Source organism: Schistocerca cancellata, chromosome 2 (genome assembly GCF_023864275.1).
Source record: "Schistocerca cancellata isolate TAMUIC-IGC-003103 chromosome 2, iqSchCanc2.1, whole genome shotgun sequence".
Classification (NCBI taxonomy): domain Eukaryota; kingdom Metazoa; phylum Arthropoda; class Insecta; order Orthoptera; family Acrididae; genus Schistocerca; species Schistocerca cancellata.
The window spans coordinates 671,699,873-671,714,061 of NC_064627.1; the positions used below are offsets into that span (position 1 = coordinate 671,699,873).

Consider the following 14,189-nt stretch of genomic DNA (forward strand, 5'->3'; position numbering starts at 1 on the left):
GCGACCGGTACGGTCGCAGGTTCGAATCCTGCCTCGGGCATGGGTGTGCGTGATGTCCTTGGGTTAGTTAGGTTTAATTAGTTTTAAGTTCTAGGGGACTGATGACCTCTACAGTTAAGCCCCTTAGTGCTCAGAGCCATTTGAACCATTTAAACTCTACAAAGACCATCCAACAAGTATGCAATGAAAAGAACTCTTAAATGAGAACGTGTAGTTCAAGTCGGAGGTGGTTCTGCGATGTTTTGGGAGTGTTTTCCGTACCATGACTTTGGCCCACTCATATTGGTTACATGAACCAGGATGTTTACTTCTACATTCTCGATTGTCCCTTGCCCTGTCGTTTACATCTTCGTGATGAATATGAAGTGGACACTCGCGTGTTCCAAAATGACACACATATTCCTATTTTTGTAGGACACTCAGGCATCGTGCCGCACCTTGACCGATCCCGTAAAACACCCAGTCGTATTACTGTAGAAAATGTGTGGGACTATTTGGAAAAGCTGGTGAAAACGAGATTCTACATCCCCGCAGTTTGACAGCTGTAAAGGATGTAATCAGTGTATGGCTTCATCTGGATAAGACATCTACATCTACGTACATACGCCACAAGCCACCGCACGGTGGGTGGCGGAGGGTACCTTGTACCTTGCACCTTGCTTTTTCTCTCGCAAATAGACTAAGGGAAATACGATTGTATGCCTACTTATGAGTCCTAGTTTCTTGTCTTGTCTTCGTGGTACTTATGCGAAAAGTTTGTTGGCGTCAACAGAAATGTTCAGGCAGTCAGCTTCAAATGCCGGTTCTCTCAATTTTCTGTGTAATGTTTCTCCAATTCCCATTTGAGTTCACGAAGCATCTCCGTAACACTTACGTCGTGTTCGAACCTACCGGTAACCAGTCTGAATTGCTTTAATATCTTCCTTTGATCTGACCTGGTTTGGATCCCAAAAACCCCAACGCTACTGAAGAACAGGTGGCGCTAGCGTCTTATATGCCGTCTCCTTTATAGGTGAACCATACTTTTCCAAAATTCTCCCTATAAGCCGAAGTCGGCCATTCGCTTACCCAACAAGTTCTCACGCGGTCGTTCCCTTTTATATGGCTTTGCAATATTAGATGCAGATATTTAGACGACGTGACAGTTTCGAGGAGAGCGCTACAAATGTTGTATCCGAACATTATGAGTTTGTTTTTCCTACTCATCCGCATTAACTTGCCTTTTTCTACGTTTTGAGCTAACTGTCTTTCATCACACCAACTATAAATTTTCTCTGTCATCTTGTATGCTCCTACAGTCACTCAACTTCGATACCTCCGTGTACATCGCAGCATCATCAGCAAACAACCGCAGATTTCTGCCCAACCTGTCCGCCAGATCTTTCCTGTATATTGAAAATAATAGGGTCGTATCACACGTCCCTGGGGCACTCCTGGCGATGCCCTAATCTCCGATGAACACTCGCCATTGAGGACAACATATTGGGTTCTATTATAGAAGTCTTCGAACCGCTCACGTTTCGGGGAACCTATTTCACATGCTCGCACCTTCGTTAAATCTGCACTAGGACGACGTGTCAAATGCTTTCCAGCATACCTGAACAAATTCTGAATTGAGGACAGTTTCAAAGCTAGAAGCGACGCGGTTTTCTTTTGATGTGTCCGGAGTGACCAGTTTTCTGTCCGATGTGCCTAACTGCCAGTGAGTGAGTGAGTGATAACATGAAGTTTCTTTTCAATCTGAATCGCCCGGTTGTTCCCTTCCGCGTGATCTAGGAAGATACGTAATCACAGATTGTGGGAGTGCTCACGGTACTGTCTGAGTTGTTAGATCTATTGAGAAAGCGTTAAGGGTCTGGATGCCCCGGCTAGTTAGAGCACAGCGAGCAGGGCTGGTTAACTGCTGGTGGAGCCGTAACCGTGACGGCCGAGCGCAAGGGCCGCGCCTGCCTTTCGCGGTATGCGGCACGGTGTGTGACTCGCCGTGCCGGTTACGGCGGTGACCGCTGCCGGCCCCCGCACCTGACTCGCTCGCTCTCCACGCCCACTATTTGCCCTACGTACCTTTAAGGTGCCTCTCACGCGTTCAGTAATATTGCCAAACCATCAATATATAGAAGTACTGTCAGTACTAGAAATATTGACGAGCAGTATTGATGACCCTGAAAATATTCTCAATGTTGTCCATACATACTGAACGTGTGATGTCAAGTATTGACGGTTTGACAACACTCTCCACTTAGTTGTTGAGAGAGCTTCACGAACCAGCCACATGGCGTTAGTGTGCACAGTTCGTGTTTTCAGTTCGCCTTTGTGTATATCACATCTCAGATTAAATTTTTCAAATAGCCTTTTTGCACAAAAGTTTTAATAAACTAGTTCAAGGGCAATAGTGGTATTTTGGGATGGTCAAGAGGATTCTCTGTGACCTGCTTGCTTTATTAATTTGAAAATATAGTATAGGTTGGTGAGTTACACAGCAGCTTGGAAAAACTGCTTCGACTTCGGGAAATATCTCCTAGAGTACTAAGGGGTCAGTGAAATAAATTTGTTTCACCAAATTATTACCGTACAAAACGTAGAAAAAAGACGTTCTACACTTTTTACATGATCATATCCTTCTCAGGCAGATCTAACTGCTTCACAGGTTTCCGTAGAATTTTACTAATTGCGTTTGCTGATATTACAGAACAAAACCACGAGCATTCGAAAGACTTGCCTGTCACCAAAAATCTCAGACTTACCCCTAATCTCTCTTAGACACCGATAGCCTCCCTCATTAACGTATCTGTATTTTATCTCCTATTAGCATTGGTACGATTGTTTCACGATGTTTGACTCATCGGGAATCATCATCATCAGCCACCTCAATCATTAGATGATGTGGCCTCTTCGAGCCGTGGATTCAGGTAGGCTTTCAGAAGTCTTCTCCAAGTAGGACAGTCTTGGGCAGTTCTCTGCCAGGTGTTATCAGCTATCTTCTTGATGCCTTTGCCCCATCTGTCTGGTGGTCTTCCTCTAGGCATCCGGTGCTCTCTCGGACTCCACTCCAGTACTAGCTTCGTCCATCTGTTGTCTTTTCTTCTTGCGACGTGGCCAGCCCACTGCCATTTCAAGGAACCTACTCTCTCCAAGATGTCTTTAACCTTCGTCACAGACCGGATGTCATCTGCCATTTTCCTGTCCTTTCTTGTATAGCCCAACATTGATCTCTCCATGGCTCTCTGTGCTGTCCTAAGTTTCCCTTTTGTAAATGAGTTCAGTGTCCATGTCTCGCAGCCATACGTCATCACAGGAAGAATGCATTGATCAAATACTGCTTTCTTCAGATTTACTGGCATTTTTGATCTGAATACTTTTGAATTCTTCCGAAATGCTTGCCAGCCAAGCTTGATGCGTCGATAGATTTCTGGTCTTATGTCTCCCTTTATATTTATAATCTGGCCAAGGTAGACATATTCACTGACCTCTTCTAGTAGACTGTCCTTGACTTTCACATTTCCAGCTGGGACCCATTTCTTGGATATTACTTTTGTTTTGGAAAGGTTCATGTTCAAGCCAACCAGCTGACATTCCGATGCAAGATCTGTAACTAAGTTTTGGAGCTCTGCCAGTAAGGCAATATCATCAGCAAATCTCAAGTTCGTAAAATCTTTTCGGTCCGTGGTTCTGATTTGTCAGCAAATTAACATGTGACCAGTTCTCTCCTTTTTTAAAAAACATTCTGGTGCACATTTTCTCTTTTTTACTGTTTACTGTTGCTTGCTAGCCGTAGCTAATACAGCTGCAGCAGCCACTATTTTTTGTGTTCAACATCTTAACCTTGTATAACTGCGTTAACGGAGAATTTATTTAATGTTACTGGTGTGAAGTCGCTTCAGTATATGGAAGATTTGACAAACTACTATTGTCAATAAACTGTGAGCAGGCGGAAATCAGGTGAGAGGGAAAGCCACACGACGTTAGCAAGGTACGTTCGTCGAACTTGATAACATACCTTTCATCATAACAAAGCATTTGATGCAGAAAGTAGACTTCCGCGAAAGATTGAATCGTTGTTCCTACTGATAAGTTACGTCCGTATTACTCTTAGGCTGCGGTCACAGTGGCGCCGACATACGCGGATTTCGCCGAAGACGGCTGATCTTTTCAAAGCAGAACGCCAGTGCGTGCACGGTCACTATGCAACAGATGTCACGCCCGAGCATGTAGACTTAGGACGATGCTCGGTGGAATTCATACCTGTTTTTCTTCGCTCGAGTCGGCCGACGTTCCCAAAGGCAATGCATAATATGTAAGTTTTATAGAAGAAAGGAGTTTGTGACATGCTGAGGATGCGAAATGCCATAATAGGATATATCTCGAAATCTATGTCTCAGACCGCTACTTTATTTGAAATAACTTCTGAGGAATGTAAAAATTTAATAACAACTAACTGAATGTTACCTTGTATTACAGTATGCATTTTCTGTGGCTGCCTAGCCATTTGAGTCGTATGTGTATACTTAACGCAGCATGTCATCCGCAGCACGGACAAAATCCGTAGAAAATCATAGGTCTACATTATAACCACAAGGAAGTGTGTGTTCAAGTGAGAACGGGGCGTATATCAATTTACATGCTTAAAGTTACTGTAGTAGGGTTTTGGTAGGTTGGCATTAGCTGTCTACGAATTATCATTACTACTTACTGATGTTTTTATGCCAGTACAATGGTTATTCTCTCATGAGATGGTTTGCAAATGTGATGTATCTTTTTCCACTGTTCAGTGCTTTGTGTTCAGAGTATCTTTTCTAAACTGTACGTTTGCCTCTCACACGCATGCTGAATGACAGCCATGGAAGGTTAATTGGCGTATATTTGCTTTTATGAATTTATTGGAAGTTGTGCAGAATGTTTGTAATCCTGCTTTTTAATGTCATCACGATCACCTCCAGTATGTAACAGAACGTTTCTTTCGTCATCTCATAGAATCGTAAAACTTTATTTGGTTATTCTAATAACTGAGGGAAGAGTGTACAGTACTTGCACGTGCGTTTCGAGACATAAAAGTTAGAATAGATTATAACCTCCGTGACAAAACAGATTGTAACTTCCTTAATCCCGCCAAAATCTGACGAATGAGTCGGACGCGCTGTGACCAAGCTGTCCGTTGTCGGTGTCTGTGAACGCAGCCATTAAGTAATGTCCACATGATGGCACTTTCCCCGTACGCAAACGCAGCTGCATGGGAACAAACCGCGTACACAAAAATCGGTGGAAAGAATCTGCTGCACGCATGGGAGTTCTCGTGGCCATACATTGCTTAATTGTTAAAATAGCCTGTTATACTTCCAATTCTTTGCTCAGCAGTTTATGCTGCGTTTATTGTGATTAAATGCAACAGAAAAAGAAAACATTAAGGCATTATAGGTACAACAGTATCTAAAGAACAGAGGTACTAATGCGTCAAATGGAAAGTGACGGCGACGCTTTGTTTTCAGATTTCAGGAATAGTTCATAGCGGGATTTTGATTTTCGTTTTTGGAAACTAAGACTTCTCTAGGCAAGACTGTTACACGTAATGCAATTTATGCAGCGATAAGGCTGACAATAATATGTCGTTATCTGGCAAACGGCGTCTTGTATTCCAGTTTGTTATTTATTTCGTATTTCGATACAAAGAATTTCAGTGATTGTACCAGGAACCCGGAAATACTTAACAGATGTTGTTAATGGTTATACGAAGGTTGGTTTGGCTTTCGTTACGTCATTTGTACCGTTTTATCTTCCTGTTGACCAAACTAGGATCTCGTAACGATTTTATTTCTTATTCTTTTTATTGTTGTTTCCTGTTTTCCAAGCATTCCTTCATCTTCTCCCCATTTTGTCTTTTCCTTTCTTTTATCCAAATCGTTCCCGATTTCTTATTTCTTCTGCCGCGAAAGCCATCTAAATTTAGTGTTTTGTTCTTAAAAAGTTTTCTTTCTGTTATTTGAGAGTCTGTTATATTGTTTCTTTCTACTTCTTTTCTTATTTCTACAATCCACGGTGCTGTCGCTTTATTTTTCCGGAAATACGGGAGCCTATGTTTAGTTGAGCTGTTCTCATTTACACTCTTTTTTTTTAAAAAAAAAAAAAAAGAGGCGCACCATGACGGAGTTTTGGAATAAGTGACAAATTGATATTCATACAGTTATCGGCGAAAAATGCAAAATTGTAAGCTTTGCACGCTGAACACCAAGAAGCCTGTCTGCAGTGATGTCGGGCACATTCAGTCTGGGATCTCATTGATTGGAGTTAGAATCTTCTCCAGTGCCGAGTCTCTCTTTGAATCGAGACCCGATGACCAGCAACGACCTGTCTATAGACGCCACAGTCCTGACTGTCGCCTGCTGTAAGGCCCATTTCATTTCATAGCAGGACCCCGTAGTTGTCATTTATGTCATCCTTGCAGCGCAGCAGTACGTCGATGATATTCTACACTCCGTTTTATTGCCATTCATGTCTAGCTATCCTGGGGCTTACATTTCAGCAAGGTAATGCCTGCCCACTTGTGATGAGTTTCTACTGCGCAAATTGGACAGAATTTGGCACAATATCCCTCTGGAGGACGCCTAACATCTCTATAAATCATTGCCAAGTCGAATAACTGTATGCGTAAGGGCCAGAGGTGAACCAACGTGTTACTGACTTGCTCAGTTTTTAAAGTTCTTTATCTTGAACAAATCATCCTGGATTTTTGAATCTGTAGTAATTTGTCTGTCTGTACATGTACATCGCCATGTACCGATTCCTGTCTCATTCAGATAATTCCTTCGTGGTGCGTCGTGTGTTTTTTAGTCTTAGAATGTATTCTGTGCAGATAAGATCAGTCTTCGCTTCGCCGTTACTTCTGATACTTTTCTCTTTACTTCATAGGTTTCCTAATTACTTCTAATCCTCCAAACATCTGTGGTTTGTATTGCAGACATTAAGTATAAGCTGGACAGAATAGAGGACTTGGAAAGACGGATTATTAGCAACATAATCATTAAGCATTCACATGCATATATACATTCTGATCTTACCACTGTTACATTGTTCATTCCATTTTTCTAGTTCTTTTTTCCCAAACCATATACTATTTGTATTTTAACCCATTGCATCTACGACAGATTTTTCTGACCCATTCAGCTGTACAGTTTCTTCAATATATTTAAATTTACTAGCTTGCTGTATTTTCCCTTTATGCATTTCTATGTATTTTGGAGAGAATTTTTTTATATTCATCAAGAATTTTGTTTTTTCTGCTGAAATTTGGTAACTGTTTGCAGTTTTTTTTTTCAGAAGATTTGACTGACTAATTTTGTCAGATTTTCTGAAAATATTGTAAAATTGTCTGTAGAAGCCAGTTAGTTTTTTATTTATTTTATAAAAAATATTTACATGACCTCACTCAAAGATATAGATTAGAGATAATCATCATTGGATGAGGCAAATTCGGGAATGTCATAGACCCTAGAATACAATCTTCAGTTCCTTCATCAGTTTCTAGTAATCTGTTTAGGAGCGCCAGGTGTGGCATATTTTTCTGTTGCACTGATTTCAGTCTCCTCAGTTGTTGGTGTGTTGACTCACCAAAGGATGAATGTGTATCCACAGTTTTCACATACACTTTTCATCATTTTGCTGGCAGCTGCTCCTTCTCTGTTTTTTGTAATTGGGAGTTAGTCTTTTTTTACAGTAACATGACCGTAGACTTTTTCTCTCATTTTTAGTTCCTGGCAATTCCATGCCTTACTTGATATTGAGGGCATCGTATCTCAAAATTTTGTTCAAAACTTTAGAAGCATAGTTTGACATGCCTTCTCTTTCAGAGTGCTTTGTTTGGAGTCCACAGATGTCACTTCAAAGCATAACCATTACACAGTACACAGTGAAATGCACATGGGCATTAGTCAGTCACAGACCTCGTGCAGAATCAATATTAACCAGGAACAATAATGGGGAAGAGTCCGTCTGAAGCTGATGGGCTTCTGCTTGCTACTAGGGTTAGTAGGAATTTGGGATAGTGAAATAACACACACAGCAGATAGATAATAGCATAGTACCTGCTACAGCAAAGTGTAAAGACATCTTCATGCAGTAACCTTGCTCATGATGCTCAGGGTTTCCTGTGAGTAGCAGGAGAGGCAGTAAGTGTAGATCAGAAGCTAAGTCTGGGTGAAGCTAACTTTATGGCCATGTTGTTGCATCTTCCAACTTCTGAAGCTTAATAAAGTATTATTATAATGCCTCTAGATTGGACACTGCTGTTCAAAATGTTACTTTTCCAGTGAAAGGATCTGTCGGTATATATACCTGTGTGTGTGTGTGTGTGTGTGTGTGTGTGTGTGTGTGTGTGTGTGTATTAGTACCCCATAGTTTAACATATTGAATTTTATGTTTGTAAGAAAGGAGAGATGCTATTTTACTCCTAGACGTACTGTATAGCTCATGAATGTGATAATATTTTGAAGTTTTGTCGTTGTTATGAGGGAGGAAATTTTGTGTTTTGTCTAGGTGTCTAGCTCCTGAATATGTTCTATACCCTTTCTTTTCTCTCAAAATCTATTTATTTTCAGCAGATATTAAAATAAAAACAATGTAGTTAGTTTTACATTGTGAACAGTTGATGTGACTGGGCGTGTGTGTGTGTAAATGTAAGAGTTTAAGTGAGAATGTGTCATATTCATTTTCGAATTTTACGTATTTTAAATACATTTATCTCTTAACTATTTGAAGGGTGTGCATAAACTCACCTTTGAGAGTCCTAAATACACTAACAAGAAATAATCTGAGGAACTGTCAGAATTAAAGTTAAGAGAACTGTCACCTGGATTTAAGTAAACCCTTTTCTTGTACCAGGTGTCTGAACATAGCCATTCGACATAATTGTTTAAACCATTTTGCAATTATAATCTCAGAGAAAACGGTGCTGTGCAGCTCCATTTGCTTTGTACTTGGTTGCAGCAAGTTGCCCATTTGCTGCTTCTGCCATGCAAGAAACATGTAAATAATGCAAATGTATGCCATTTGTACCTCATCTTCCCACAAATTCGCTAATAGTCGTTGGTTTCTATGTGTTTCGCTATTGATCAAGAGTGACTACAAAATCTTCCCAAGACTCAACAGCTGAAGCTTCCGTTATACTCTTGCAGTAAATAAAATTTTACATGTTTTCAGTACTGATAGAAAACGATAATTATTTAAAGTTTAAAGTTATTTAGTCCTAAGCTTGTCAACAAACATTTGAGATATGCACGAAATCATCCCTGAGAGAATAGGAGACAAAACGGATCCAGTGGACATAGGGCTCGAAATGTGTTCCCAAGGAGGTACACCCTCTTGAAGGTCGAGACAAAAGATCTTTGACAGTGCAGGTTTCAGTAGTTGAAAGCACATATGAGAACCTACCAGGCAAGTGGGAGTATTCTGTCTGTACTGATGTTTTAGTGGTAAAGTGGCAGTGAACCATCAGCACTAGTTCATCCTCAGCATGTGGTTGTGGTAGATGCTGTCAAAATGCCTCTGCACAGAAATGTGGAAGTGAGCCGTAGCACAATCGTACAGTAGTCACAGTACCCTTCATACCACTCAAGGCACATCTTTCAGCAGGGGAGGCAGGTCACCCACAGGAAGTGCAGTTATACCTCAGCTGTGAGGCACTGTGGAAGGATTATTGGGCCGTTGAAGTGGTTGCCAATAATCCTTGCCCATGCATTGAGGCCAAACTGGTGCTGACGGTTCATTGCCACCATACCACTGAAACACTAGTACAGACAGAACATTCCCACTTGATTGGTGTGTTCTCATGTTTGCTTTCTGTCATTAGAACTCTCACTGTCAACATTTTTTAACTTGGAATGTCTTTCTGGCTGTATGTCCATATGACCTTATTTGCTCTTTATCCTCTCAGGGAAAGTTTACTGCAGTTAGGCCCCATTTATCAAAATGATTGTGTATTATGACCTAGATCTCATAAGCATGTGGTGGCCACGTCTGATGTACAACTCCTGTGGGTTTGTGCTAATTAATCAATATTTAATTGCAGTTCTTCCATTCTATTTCTGCTTCACAGATAGTTTGAGAATGCCTTTATACTGGTCAAAACGAAAAACCATACCATGATCAAAGGTACAAATACTAAAGTGCTAAATATACGCTGTGGTACAGAGGAATCCTTTTATAAGAAACCATACAGAAACTTAACCTATACGTGCTAAATTGTGTACCATAATACAACTGGGATAGAAAATTCTGACATAAAAATGGTTAATTAAATGTTTGTTTCTAATATAATTGGTCACTGTTAAGAATAACTACCAGTGACTATATAACATAAAATGTGAACATGAAAGTTCAGTAAATGCACATCTTAACTCAAATGTGGGTTGGATACTAGACTAGCAGCATTATTAAAAAGACTAGCAGCATTATTAAAAAGACAATAGATGTTGCGATATCTAATTAATGTTTCCAGCAATTACCGAAAACTACCGGGACTGCAATGCTTGGATAAGTCTGGACTGAGATCATATGTCTTCACATTTACATTGTATGCTTATAATTTCTCAAATTTAACAGTTGATGCAACGGATTTCAGATTGATAGAAAACACTACATTACGCTGAGTGGTGCATCAGAAAGGAATAACCTGATTATTCCAAGGACTTGTTACAAATGACTCCTTACAATGCTTTGTCCCATGTGAGCAGCCCTGTAGATTTACTACCGAAGGATAAAAATTCAATATGAACAACACACTGGCGATCAAAAACTCATAATTGCATGTACTTAAAGCTCGTTCCCATTTAGTTTACTCATTTTGAGCTGCAAAGAGTGATCTGTGATGACACATTAGAAAAGATAGACTTCTTGCAAAGATCAGTAATAATAGTTGTTATACTCGATAACCAGTTTTTGAAATCAAGGTTACCATCTTCACATCTAGAAAACATTTATACAGTATGACTGTATACTAATCAATATTGTACCATACAGTATCAGGTACAACGTAAAAGAAAAAACAGGAAATGCAGCATACCTCGACAGACAGGTTATTGCATATTTCTTAAAACGGCAGTAAAAGTACTCTTTCTCATAAATTGGTGGTAATGTAATAGACTAAAAGGCTGATACATTGGCATGCCAAAATTAATACTACTCTGCACTCAGTTGTACATCTGTCTTATGTCACTCAGTGACTCCACTTTCCCCCTTTTGGTGTCGGCTTTGTATACAGGATAGTGTTTTGGAACCTTTCATCATACCAATCAATTTATCAAACTCTACTGATTGCTGATGTCAGTGTACTTAAACTGTTCCCAAACAATCTTTCTATTAACTTATGGTTAGAGCACACAAGATCTGAATATTTTGACATTTTAATCAGTTCTTGGCCCTAAGACCGATGACCTCACTGTTTAGTCTCTTCCCCCAAACAACCCAACCCATCTTGGCCCCACTTTAACTCCGAGTTCAGAGTCATCTTGGATGTGCCTGTAATATTGACTTGTGTCCACAAATGGGATGCAACTTTTCTAGTCTCAGTAACTTACTTGCAGATCTTCTAGAAGAATTTTCTTTTTTTTCATGCGCCATCTGTAAAAGAAGTGAGAATTTAATATCCGTTGAAATTCCGTTGAAATGAAAAATTCCTCTACACACGTGTTCTTTGTACAGTTTTAATCACTGTGTGTGTGTGTGTGTGTGTGTGTGTGTGTGTGTGTGTGTCAGACAGAGAGGGGGGGATCATCTTATTTGTCTCAGATTAGATAATGTCAATGTAATAACATATATCCCTTTTTCGTTGTTGCAGGTGAGAATGCTTGCAATCACCAGCTGACTCCTGTGAGACAAAACAGGCACCATACAGCCACTATGGGGATTGTGCTGGGTCGTTTCCGCAAGAAGCGGACAACGATTGAAGTTTTGGAGGATCTGGACAGGCGTATCAAGGAAATGGAAAAGCGACGTGCCAGTACAGAGCAGACACATCGCGTCGTTATCGGTCGTCTCGTGCTGTATTCCGTTGGCACCTATATTATTGCAGCATTAGTGTTCTATTTCTTTTTCTTCCCAGCTTCTCTCAGTGAACAAATCTTCTATATAACACCACTGCTTGTCTTCCCATTGATTGTGATACTTCTGAGACGCGGAATCGTGTGGTATTTCAAGCGACAAATAACGAACAGTGAGACAAAGTTGGCACAAATGGAAAAACAGAAGCAAGATATCCTTGAAGAAGTGATGGACAAAGAAACTTATAAGACTGCCAAACAGATCTTAGAGAGATTTGCACCAAAAAAGGAACTAGCTGTGGTGTCGCCACTGCCTGCAAAGACATCAGCCTCCAACCAGAAGGTTGATAATATCTCCCCATCTTCATCAGCACCAGATCTCAGACGCCGTCCTCTGGGGCAGCAGCAGCAGCAACAACAACAACAGCAGCAGCAGCAGCAGCAGCAGCAGCAATCACGAGAACATTTCCAGCCACCAAAGACATCTCTTGTTCCTAGGGGTCGCTCTCCCACTCTTCTGCAGTCAGCACCTATATTCCCTGCACCAATGGGAGGTCGCTATCCCGGTGGCTATACTGGCCAGAGTAGGCTTGCCCCTGGTCCGCCATTGCCCCGGCCGATAGCACCTCGCGAGCGATCGGTTGTTGACCGTCTAGTTGATTTTCTTATAGCTGATGGACCAAGCAACCGATATGCACTCATATGTCAACAGTGCCAGTCGCACAATGGCTTGGCTCTCAAAGAGGAGTTCGAGTTTGTTGCGTTCCGCTGCTGTTACTGTTATGCAATGAATCCAGCGCGTAAAGTGCGCCTGTCACCGCCTCGTATTGATGGTATCGACCGTCCGTCCGCTGCCCCTGGAACTCTCCCCTCACTTCCTCCACCTCATACCGCCGATTCGTCTGAGGGTCCCACAGACAGTGAGTCTGAGCGTTTATCTAGGTCAGACTCCTCCTCTGAAGATGAAGAGGATAAAAAGCAGCTATCACCATCACCATCTTCCACACTACCAGTAGAAGAGAGCGTAGTACATGGTGATCAGCATGACAGTGGAGACAAGGAGAATGTGAAGAGTAAGCTGCAAGAGTCCGATTCTGCCCCTCCGCTTCCTGCAGAGGATGGTGAGAAGCAGCCTCCCTCAGAAGAAGCACATAAAATTGAGGAGCTGTCAGCTGTAGAGTAATCCTTGTCGCTGGTGCTGGCACAGTTAGCTTTGCAGTTTGTCACAAGCTTTTCATGTTGCCACATTCTACTTCACTTTGGGAACCAGTTGTAATAAATTAAGTGCTTCCAGATAAAAGTACAGAAGTATCAAAGTTGGTGTAATCATCCAACATCAGAAGTCTTTGTACACAAATGCATGTTTCTGTTTCTTGTATGGATGTTATTTGTTCTACATTATTCTTGTTACCCTCATTTCTTTGCATTCTGTTGTTGCATTTAATTTTACAGCAGCCGTGGTTGGCAAAAATCTCATACGAATTGATGCTTCATTTAAGACTGCTTTGAGGACTTAAAAATTCTAATAACAGAATAGATTTTTAAATTATAATGTTAATTCTGTTTACACATTGAGGAATTTTTTGTGTGTAGCTTTTAATTTATTTTCGTAGTTGAGTATGCGTAAATGCACAGTCAATTGAATATTTAAATTTATTTATTTGTACCTAATATGTTTCTACTACTGACAGAAAGTATGAATAACATACTTTGTTGTAAGTTCTTACTTTTCCGTCTTTTGCCCAAAATTGGGAAGTTGTGTCATACAACTTCAATAATTCTGTAATGGTTGGGATGTGTACAGCAGTCAATTGAAATTATAAAAGTGTCTTAAATAATTGTTATAGCATTGCAGTATGCTGCTATATAGATTGTATTTTTATATTTTGAAGTAATTAAAGCAATAAATATTTTGTTTGTAAGCTGCTCATGAAGTCCCGCATTTCTGTTGTTGACCACCATGTATTCCACAACAAAAAATTCATTGTTTGTCATCATGTGTTCATTCCAGATACATTGGATATCTGTTCAGAATGTAGGCATGAATCACGACATGGTATGTGTAAGAGAGAAGTAGTAAAATGGTATATAAGAGAGAAGAAAAAAAACCAAGACTTGGACAAACAAATTTAAACTACAATTTGTATCATGATAGCAATATAATGT

The 14,189-nt window shown here is 40.5% G+C and overlaps 1 protein-coding gene across 2 annotated transcripts in view; it reads left to right on the plus strand.

Moving 5' to 3' along the window:
* The window catches only part of LOC126162391 (endoplasmic reticulum junction formation protein lunapark-B), a 139,285-nt gene extending 125,328 nt beyond the window's left edge, over positions 1 to 13,957 (plus strand). For both annotated transcript variants that reach the window (XM_049918869.1, XM_049918870.1), the window contains exon 2: positions 11,822 to 13,957. In XM_049918869.1, coding sequence (XP_049774826.1) covers positions 11,884 to 13,206 — 1,323 coding nt within the window. In that variant the 5' untranslated portion in view covers positions 11,822 to 11,883 and the 3' untranslated portion in view covers positions 13,207 to 13,957. The remainder of the gene's footprint in view (positions 1 to 11,821) is intronic.
* The last annotated feature ends 232 nt before the right edge of the window (positions 13,958 to 14,189 follow it).